Below are 11,035 nucleotides of genomic sequence, written 5' to 3'. Positions count from 1 at the left end.
TTTGCACAAATACGATATTAGTTTTTCCTGCTGTAATGATTTTCGTTATGCTGCTTGACGTAATGCTTTGTTGTACCCAACGTATTGAACCTCCATATTACTTTTTGCAAGGTGACACAACCACTGCCACGTTAACGCCCATGAGAGAAAGTTTATAAAGAATGAGTTTTTTAACCTTAGAATGCCAACATATAGATGTTCCTGATCTCGTGAAGCAGTGTCAAATCCTTCTTCATTGAGTTAGCCCATCAGCTTGTACAATTCCGTTGTATTACCATGTTTGTTAACTGAGTATTCCTTCTTCGTTAGGAATTATTTGTTTCATCAATTGTGCAAGCGTCAAATGGGCAACCAGGATACAAGTGATTTTCACTGCTGCAAAATTGGCTGCCATCGCCTTGCTGATTATAACTGGATTGGTTCGACTAGGCCAGGGTAAGTTTACCTTGTTGGAATGCCTTCAAATAACACTACTCACCGTACCTCATTACTATTTGTGCCCTTTACAAGGCTTTTCTACTGACACGGAAAACCACTACATCCAAGAATGAGCTACTCTGTTAAAAGATTTTGTGATCAAATAGCTGGCTTTGGCATATGCCCCTTCCCTTCCACTTCTACTTGTTAGCCCGTCTATTTTGAAATCTCTGCATGAAATTTTTTTAAATGTAAGTGTAATTGCTAGGTATCCCAGGCGTTTTTTCCTATCGAATAGGTTTTTTGCTCATTTGAGGTAAAAATTTCGTTTGAGTTAGAATGTCGCCATATGTGGAAAGACGTGAATCTACTGCGTATTACCTGATAAAAGCCTAATTCTCATTGTGCTAGCTACTTTTTGTGTGGTATTAATGGGCCCGGGTTCGAAAATAGGGCTCTTTTGCTTCGTCATGGTTCAATTTTTATAAATTTGGCCTTTAATTTCCCTATGTTCGTTCGTATTAAACAGTGACAACCAGCTTGTTCATCTCGCAGGTTACAATCAAAATTTTAAGAATGCATTTGAAGGTACAACTACCAGCATTTCGGATATTGGCTACGCTTTTTATGGCGGCCTATGGGCCTATGACGGATGGTGAGACCCGATTTATTTAGTACATTTTGTCATTTGAACAGAGACCGTTCTTTGTATCTGATAGTTTGCTATGATTTTTATCGAAGTCATAATTTGTTTGCGGTATGAAGCAAATATATAATGTCCAGTTATGAAGCAAATATAAAATCGCTTTAGTTCGCTGTGCCTGGAATTGAACTCGAACTCAATTTCATAAGTTTTTTTCGGCATATTAGTTAATTACAGGTTACGTTTTACTATCTAATGTTGTTGATAGTCGTTAACTCCAATAATTGATAACTACAAAATAGCTAAGGTAAAAAACAACAGTTACCATGAAACGATACTTTAACCCAGACATGAAAGAATATATCGTGAGTCTGCTGCAATGCAGTTTGACATGCCGTAACATCTATGGAATATTCCGCCCCGTCAAAGCAACACAGTAGCCGTTGATCCGAAAGATTTTGTTTCCTAGTACGGCCTAAAACAGTCAAACAGCGGCGATTTCGCCGTTTCACCTTGGTCAGCCGCAGTTACTTCAATAAATAATCAAATCTAAAGAACTTTAGTGACCAGAGGGTTAATTGTAGGATCTTGCTGTTTGATAAGGAAACAGATGGTGTTACATCACTTTGGAAATATGATACGAGAGATAAATGTTAGTGTCAAATATTTGGATCACATCGTTGCGTAATGAAATCCCTTTAGTCGGCTTACTGTTCGCTTTGAGACCTACCTTATTTATTAGGTGCTTTTTGCTGTTTGTTGCCATTCAATCAGAAAACCAAGTTTTGCGAGTACTAGGGATATGTTCATATGTCATGCTTCGCTCTAATCAAAACTCTCCTTCGCATTTCTGTTACTTAGAGTTTGTTACTTGTCTAAGCACCTTCTTGTGGCCAGACATTCGTACATGAAATGCAGAAAAAGTGATTTGAAAATCTTTTTAGAAAATCGGGGTTTCTTTACAAGCAGAAGACCCCCCTTTCTTGATAATTCCATTCCGTTAGGGTTTCTTTTGTATTAAAGTTGTTTGCTTGCGATACTTTGGACTTTGGTTGAAATTAGATCTTTGAATTCATGGGGCTTGGTCTTATTTTTCCGCTCCATTTTTATTAATTTGTTCCCTATGGTAGTTTAGAAAACTTAACTTTCAGAGTCACCTGGAAACAGTTTTAAGATGTCTACAAAGTAATTTTCAACAAAAAAACCAAAATTGACTTAGAAAGGGAGTGTCAGTGCCTTTTCGAGATATAACATTCTCTTCGTTTTCTTAAACCTGTTTGAAGAAACTGTTTGCATTCACGAAATGGGTCAAAACAAGAAAAATTTGCATGACAATATAAATTCGAGAATAGAAGCTTGATATTTGACCCGTCTCGTTTTAAGCCATTGCCCTGCCAAGCTCGGTTTGAATAAAATGCCAGACAATTACCATGTTTCAACATTAAGACCTCTGTAAGAATTTTTCTTAGGTTCATTTTTCTGTCCAGTCATTTAAAGATATTGGGTCATGTGCAGCAGATTAAATCTCTCTCTGCCCCCATCGTATAATCTCCTGATAACATGCAGCAATCTAATTGGTTACCAGATTATCCAGTCATCTTTTTTAGTCGTGAAATAACTTTCGCAATACTTTGGGGATACAGAGTGACTGATTTTTTACAATGCGATTAATTTATAAATTGTGTCCCCTCCTTTGCAACACAACTCCATATTCTGCGGGATTACGACATTACTGAAGCTCATTTGCGACAATGCTGAATATCTTGTAGGATTGCAGGGTTACAACAACTTTAATATAATAGATTGTGAGATTAAAGCGTTACTGCATCATAGTTTAATGTTATTTACCTAAACCAAAATCAAGTCCAATAGCCGCAAAGTAATGCACTTGATGTGAAAGCGTGAATTCGATTCTTCGCGTGAATTCAGCTTAACATGCTAACATAAAGGGATTTCAGTTACGATTTTATGCTATGTACTCATATAGAAACAAGATCTCATAAAAATTACCTTATTAAATATTTTTAAATATGAAATCAGGAACACGTTTACGTATGTAAGTTTGAAGCATGTGGGCAGGTCAGGAATTTTTCTTGCAAGTTATTTCGCAAGGTGAGGAGAAATGGCCACGAAGCATTTATCATAAAGCCTAACAGGCGATTATTGGCCTGAAACACGATTCAGGACCTTCATTAATTGTAAGCTTCGCGCTCAAATTTCAATATCATGTTAAATTTTGTTTAACTCCAAAAGCTCATAGTTCCATTCATTAGAACCAGGTTTAATTTCATTTGAATTTGTTTTAGGAACAACTTGAATTATGTTACAGAAGAGCTCAAGAATCCTTTACGGTAAGGGAATCCAAAATGAACTGCATATTCAGTATCAGATTGCAGCTGTATTATCAGTTTTATTTTTCCCAGTGATTATAAGATTTTCCCTTTTGAGTTGATATGTCTATTGTGTCCTACAAAATGCTGTTTTTTTATAAAGTTTCCTAAAAGAAGGTTAACAACAAGATTAGGACTGTACCAATACTTCCAGGCAAGAAAAACTCACAAGAGTTCTCAGATTCTGTTTGAGGAATCAGAAAGCCCTGTCTGCCATGTTCTATTTTTGGTGCGCCTCAAACCGCATGTTACTGAATCATCCACTTCCCAAAGTTGTCCAAAACCCTCAATGGATCGATTGCGGTCCAAAACCCTCGGTGAACCGACTGTGGCCCAAAACCCTTAGTGGGCCAATTTCAGCAACTACCCATTTTATACGTACATAAAACAGTAAAACGATTACAATTTAAAAGTGAACGGAGAAATATTTCTAATATGCACACTAGTATGACCACATGAATATTACCGTATTTTTATTGATTATTTTTCAGAATCGCAGGTAGATTAATTTAACTGCACATACCGTCATGTGTTTACAAATTCAAACTTTCTTTTATGTTGTATTTCAGAGATCTACCATTGGCAATAATAATAGGCATCCCATTGGTGACTGGTTGCTATGTCCTTGTAAATATTGCGTATCTTACTGTTTTAACTCAAGCACAAATATCTACATCGGGGGCTGTTGCTGTGGTGAGTTGAAGAAAAGACATTCGTAATTTCACTACGTTTGCAATTTTTCATTGAAACGGCATATGTCGCATTAGCAGTTTGCTAGTATAGCAAAGGCGTTTGGAGTGGATTTCCATTGTTTTAGGACTTCTCATGTCTGCTTCATGAACTATTACTGCCGTGAAAATTCAGCCTCGATTCTTTCTTTGTACGAAACAGAATGCTTACTCGCACACAATCTTTCCATGGTACAAAATTTGAAAATGGCTTAGAAAAACTCTTTTTTCAAGTATTGAACTAACCGATCAGTTTCGCTACACATGCCCTTTAAGCATTGACATGTTTATCAAGGCATAGTGCAAATACATAACAAGCTCTTTTGACTTATTATCTCTTAGTTCGTCTAAAGCTTTGTTGTGTAAAGATTTTTATATTTTAAGGATGTTAGTATAACTGCGAATTAACAACTGTCTTATGGAACAAGTATGTTGGCCACTTCACTCAACGAATCTTCGAAATGATCACGTTTGAACTGCGACTGATCTTAACAGCATGCTTTTTACACTCATTTTTTATAAGAAACAAAGGTCGATGTTGAGTACTCCAGTTTCTTAATGTTCTGGAAATTTCAATACTCATTGTTTCTTAAGAGTTTCTTGATTATGATGTCATGAATGATGTTATGAAATGTTCGTGACCCTTTTTCACGTCAAGAGATTCGCTTTCGTTCTGACGCTGCATTTAGACGTGGAAAGTATATTTTTATCCCTTCTGTCTTGATTTCTAGGCTTTCAGGGCAATTATGTTCTTGGAATTTACAGAATTTCGTTGTTCCCAGTTTTATTACGATTTAATAGTTTCTTAATTTTTTTGCTTCGAGTACTGAAGTTTCTTAATTTTTTCTGACTGTCCAGTACTCGTTTCTTATAGCCAGTTTCTTACAGCCAAAAATGAGTGTATCTTATCAAAATTTTATTTGCAGACTCTTGCAAATCAATTGTATGGTGTTATGGCATGGGTGATGCCTGTATTTGTTGCATGTAGTACATTTGGCGCTGCCAACGGATCAGCCTTTACCGGGGGAAGGTGAGCAGCTTTTATCTATGACTTTAACGTGAATGTAGTTTTTGTTTTGCGGCTGGCCTGCGTTTAGTTCGCGTGTAACCATTTTGTCTACAGAATGCTTAGAAGACGTGTTTTAGTCGATCTGCAGTGCCTACAAAATTACTCAGATAACCAAACTACTTTGATCTTGTTTAAATACCTTTCTTTTCTATTTCCGGACCCCCTTCCTTTCAAGAATTGTTGATCATTTAGGTAAATGCAATTCACGTTACTTGAGCAACATGCTTTCTTACATTCAACGCCACTTTGTAGTAAATCAACTTTGTTTAAAGGGGAGATATCTAAGTTGTTGAATTCGACCTTGTAAATAAACTTAATGGTGGTTTTTCACAGTTACTGTACTGTAGGTTATTCTCTTAATCCATTGTTTGCACCCATAAAGACTAGCATATTGTTTTCAGTCTGAACTTTGTACGATTTGGAATAGATTTACTCTTGCTCGCAGACAGTATGTGCCCTATTAGATTAAGGCTTGTTTGGCCATCATCCCAAGGACAAGGAGAATGTTAAGGCCGGTTTCCACTTCAGCGAATTCGCCGAGCCCAGGGACGGATCTAGAAAGTGTAGGTGTGCCACAAGGATCAGTTTTGGGACCTCTCGTGTTCAATATATACCTAAATGATATGTTTATGTTTATGTCAAATAGCTAAATATGCAATTATGCTGATGACACAACGCTATATGTCATCCACCAAGACATTAAGCAGGCTATTAAAACACTAGAAGAAAGACGCAGTTATTTTGAGAGAATGGTTTCGAAATAATTATATGAAACTGAATGGAGACAAATGCCATCTTATAAATTTTTGTAAACGCAGCAATGAAACATCTCTGAAAATAGATAAAACGATAATTAAACCAAGTAAAGAACAAAAACTTCTTGGAATAAGTATTGATAATAATTTGTCGTTCAAGGGACACGTACATGGGATCCAAGCTCTGGCAAGAGCTTACAAATGACATTAAAACATCTTCTAGCCTCGCAATATTTAAGAAAAAGATTATAACTTGGAAAACCTTACGTTGCGCAGATTGGATTCTTGAAATAGCCATCGAATAATTGTATATTTTTTCTAATGAGTCATTCTTTTAATTTTGTACATTTAATATTATTTTATCCATTCATTGTAATTAATTTAAGATTTGTAACTTTAGTATAAATAGTAGGCTTTAATTAGCTGTTATATTAGCTATAAAAAAATTTGCGTCGCCTACTGTAAATAATTTTATAATAATAATGGTCGGAAATATCACTTGTGACCACGCTCATAATATTTAAGCATATTCACCCCCTTTTCATTTGAACAGTAGAATCTTGTGTTATTTCTGAGCCAAGCGTAAAGCAAGGAACAATTTAAAATTCTTGAGCGTTTTCACACGGTTTTCCTTTCACAATCAGGCAGAAATTCGAGTCGTCTCTCGATTTAATTAATGCTGACAAACCAGGTCACGCGAATAAACAAGGAACATATTTGCAATAAATTTCCAGAACTAATCAAATTGAACAAATTTTCACAAATATTCTTAGAAACCTGCGTCAATGACTAACAATAATATATAACTAAACCAAATCAGTGTGTAAACATGTGTCTCACTTCTAGGAAACCCCTTCAAATTCAGGGGAATACCCAAGGAAACATAAACCGGAAATATCCGAAAGCTAAAAAGGAACTGAAATCCATATTGAAAATATTTACTCTGAAAGTTTTGTCCAAACTAAAATGTCACTGTACCAGCGTCCTGAACATAATTTCTTCGCCAGTGCCAAATAACAGGTATCGCCCCAGTCCAGTACATTGATTGACATTGATTGACAGTCCAGTGCATTGATTGACATTAGTAGGCCCTCGTTCCAGGACGATACTGGAAACCGGTCCTTTATGTTAAAAGAACTGTCAGGAACGTCATTCTCTCAATAACAATAGTAACTGCGACCCTGGTTGAACGAATTCCCATTTTTAATCATTCGCGAGTTTTTACCATTTTCTACTTGTCAACAGCAAACTTCTGCACGCTGTCAGGACATGTAATATTCTAAATGTCAAGGACTTATCGGTCTTTCTCCTTCAATTTACTATGACGAATAAGGTCCACAATCGATGAAATGCAAATATCGGCCTTCTTATGATAAAATTCCTGCAGCATCTCATATATGCAATGTTCTCTCTGTTATTGGCCACTCCTCGCATGGCACTCCACGCTATCAGTGTGCATTTAATCGAGCCTAATCTTATATCATTTTTGTAAACAGTATGTTGAACGTATGTTCTTTCATTTACTTCCTGCTTCCTCTGTTTTTAGGTTAGTTTATGTATCAGCTAGAGAAGGACATATGCCCAAAATGCTGGCACTCATTCACAGGAGAAGACATACCCCATTACCTGCGTTAGTTTTTACTGTAAGTATGAGACTGGCTGTTGGGTGCACTTCTTTTAACTCACGTAGCTGTAAGCAAATTTTTGTTCAAATTTTAGCAATTCTCGGCATATAAATCAAAGTTACAGGTGCATAGCTAGACTTGTTGATGCGAAAAGAATGTTTTCACAAAAATATTTCTGAATTAGAAAAAGATACTTTTCAAAGCATTATTATTTGTCTGAATATTCCACGAAAAAGCGAAAATATTCCACAGCATATAATTCATGATTATCTTAGCTACATTTCATACTGCGAGGAGCATCGGTTAAAATTCCTTTAAATTTCTATCCAAATGTATTTCTTTTCATGCAAGCGTGAAATTAATGAAAAACAGTCGGACTTAGTGAAAGTGTGACTGCTGTAAGAATTTCATTTCTCTTTGTGATCGATTTGATTTGTCATAAATGATATTATATATCCGAATTTCATTTCTCTTTGTGATCGATTTGATTTGTCATAAATGATATTATATATCCGTTAATTTTCAGTGCATCATTGCATGGATCATGTTGATTCCGGATTCAAGCAACTTTGACACTCTTATAAATTACTTTTCATTCGCTGCATGGACCTTTTATGGTGCTACAGTTGCTGCCCTTCTTTGGCTGAGATTCAGCAAGCCTGATTTAGAGAGACCTTACAAAGTATGTATTACGTCACAGGTTACCTTCTTAATAAATGCATTTATCTACCAAATTTTTCCCTAGTCGTAAAGTGCAACTTTAAACTTTGTTATTTTGATAGATTTTAGAGTTGACGAATCCTCCGAGTCTTTTTTCATGCCTTGTGTTTCAAGTTCTATTTCCGTCCTTATTCGCTGTTCAATTTGCAGCAGGACTGCGTAAGAACATCATTTACTAGTTCTAATATCTACCCTTATTTCTAGTAGCTATCCAAATCAGTATTTTAAAAATTATCCGCAATGTAAGAGCTGTGATTGCCCAGTGACCTGTTTCATTCCTGTTTCATTTTCGATATCACCAGTATCACAAACGTTTCACGAAGTTTAGTTGTTTATTTAACCCCCGTTATGATATTTCAGGTCTTCATTGGATGCCCGGTCATCGTTCTTCTGGCATCAGTCTACCTCGTTATCGCTCCCTTCCATGATTACCCCCTGGAATCATTCTATTGTTTATTGTTCATTCTCATGGGTATTCCAGTCTACTTTATCTTCGTAAAGTGGAAGATCCTGCCCAAGTGGTTCCTCAACTTCATCGGTAAGCTTCTACCATTTCGTATTTAAACCGATTGTCTTGTTTTAGCTGCAGTAAATCCTATGTTTATCCCCCACCAGGGTTTCAAGAAAGTGTTTTAATACTAGAAATTGTTAAAATTGCTATGAAATTGTAGAGCGAAAATATTGAAGGTGCTCACTTCTTGGGGACTGTCATCACTGATCAGAATATCGCAAAATCTCCGTGTTTCGTGGAAATACAAAGAACTAAGGGATTGATGCGAACATACGTTGATTGTTTGTTGCTATGTCATCTTGCTAAAGTCATGAATTCTTATATGTACTGGTTAATGCTCCTTTTAATCATTAAAACGAGGCGTCCAAAGACTTATTTTACTTAGCGGAGCTAAACTATTAGATGTTAGAGGAGTAAGGGTATTTGATAGAAAATGAAATTCTTAATATTTGCTGGGTCCAAGATATCCCCTTTGGGGTGACTTTGAATTTAGTCATGATCACTCCCACCCCTGAAACTCTATTATTTTGGTAGCCAGCATTTACGCGAAAGTGTTACAGTTTATACATCGCTTTCCTAGCACGAAAAACAAAATAAATCAAGAAACAAATTTGATTATGAAAATTTGCGCTTAAGGAATGCGGAAAGTAAAATTTGACAATCGTGTCCATCAGCTGTCAATGAGAAGTAAAAAGTGAAAACCGTCAACTGCGATTTCTATATGTGGAACGAATGGAAACGATTTTTGTATTTTTCTTCTTAGATGCTGTTACATACAAAGTTGAGGCCTTGACAGATTCGGCATTCACAGAACCAGACGCCAGTCACGATGAATAAAGTCTACAAAGGTTTTACCAACTTTAGCTGAATACCTTGAGTTAATGGAAAAAATCTAGGTATTTTTCCGAATGGGATCAGTATTAAAAGTCCGGAAGAATTCTAGTTCTTCTGACTAAGCTGTTTTTTGCTGCCTCCAAGGTTTTAAAATGTTTGCCTTTAGAAATGTTATTGCCAAAGCAAAAAAAATTCTTTCAACTCTGAATAAAATTATGATTAGAACTAGACACAATCAGAACTAGTATAAACAATATATGTTGCTTTACTTTGCACTGAAATATTTCTCGCAACCACTTTTAAGAACTAGAGCAAAATGAATTTGCAAAATACCCTGCGATGGAGATATTAGCATGTGACTTCATGGCTGTAGGTAATGCTCTTAATATTTCTGCTATATATTGTGTAAATAGAAGAAAAAAATTTGAATTTCACGTGATTTTTCATATACCTTTGAAATTTAGCCAACTACATATGCGAAGGTGTATGCAATGTTTATCCTCTAATCAAAGTAAATTTCACGAGTAGAAATTGTGTACATGGTTTTGGTTCGTCTTGTATTCAACAACTTATTGCTAATTGTGATTGTACCACACCCTCATAATGAAAAGTTAACCTTTTGCAATATGAAGCATTTATTCACATATCATGTCCCACCCTCAATGAGCATCCCACATTTTCAGTAAGCATTTTATTGCTGAAATATTACTGTACGTAAAGTTTTTCTCTGGAAGCATGTATGTATGGAGGGAGTTGCTGCTTTATCACCACTCCAAGAGCTCTCCTGAAGTCATTGTAGGCTGTTTTATATCTCTTTCAGGTGCATCCAAAAATTAGCATATCCCTAAAATCTAGATTTTTCTCTAAAATAGGATTCAGCCAACCTTGTACTGGTTTTTCTGGTACCTTTTCGAGACAGCTAGTATTTGATCCAAGGTCCAGATATCAAATTTTTTCCCCAGTAGCTGGCCCAATAGACACTTGGGCTTCCTCATATTAATTTCACAATTTATTTTTGGGCACCAAATAGTTCTTACTTAATTTAATTGGTTTTAGATATTTTTAGATATGATTTTAAATATGCTGATGTCAGTTGTTGCTAAAAAAGACTCGACAGTATTTCACTTTTTGTCTAGTCTTGTTGTTAAAACTCGTGTAAAAATTAATGTGTTTAAAATGAGGAAAAATATCTAGAAAATGTATTGTCGTTATACCATCGATGAGAGTAAATTTGTCATCTTTTATAGTTTATAACGAAACTGTTCAAAGGAACCTGGAATTCACATCCTTCTTGCACTTATATTCCACTTTCTGGTTGTCAGTGCTTTTCTGGTAGCAGAGGA

General features: G+C 35.8%; 1 protein-coding gene across 7 annotated transcripts in view; it reads left to right on the top strand.

Annotated features, from left to right (window-relative positions):
* The window catches only part of LOC135691166 (b(0,+)-type amino acid transporter 1), a 53,540-nt gene extending 42,569 nt beyond the window's left edge, over nt 1–10,971 (top strand). For all 7 annotated transcript variants that reach the window (XM_065208952.2, XM_089116091.1, XM_065208947.2 and 4 more), the window contains 9 exons: nt 310–435; nt 973–1,072; nt 3,367–3,411; nt 4,020–4,143; nt 5,105–5,208; nt 7,549–7,645; nt 8,154–8,309; nt 8,708–8,885; nt 9,622–10,971. In XM_065208952.2, coding sequence (XP_065065024.1) covers nt 310–435; nt 973–1,072; nt 3,367–3,411; nt 4,020–4,143; nt 5,105–5,208; nt 7,549–7,645; nt 8,154–8,309; nt 8,708–8,885; nt 9,622–9,695 — 1,004 coding nt within the window. In that variant the 3' untranslated portion in view covers nt 9,696–10,971. The remainder of the gene's footprint in view (nt 1–309; nt 436–972; nt 1,073–3,366; nt 3,412–4,019; nt 4,144–5,104; nt 5,209–7,548; nt 7,646–8,153; nt 8,310–8,707; nt 8,886–9,621) is intronic.
* The last annotated feature ends 64 nt before the right edge of the window (nt 10,972–11,035 follow it).

This window comes from Rhopilema esculentum, chromosome 4, assembly GCF_057945365.1.
Source record: "Rhopilema esculentum isolate cy_ngs chromosome 4, ASM5794536v1, whole genome shotgun sequence".
Classification (NCBI taxonomy): domain Eukaryota; kingdom Metazoa; phylum Cnidaria; class Scyphozoa; order Rhizostomeae; family Rhizostomatidae; genus Rhopilema; species Rhopilema esculentum.
This window is presented reverse-complemented; position numbering and strand designations above follow the sequence as displayed.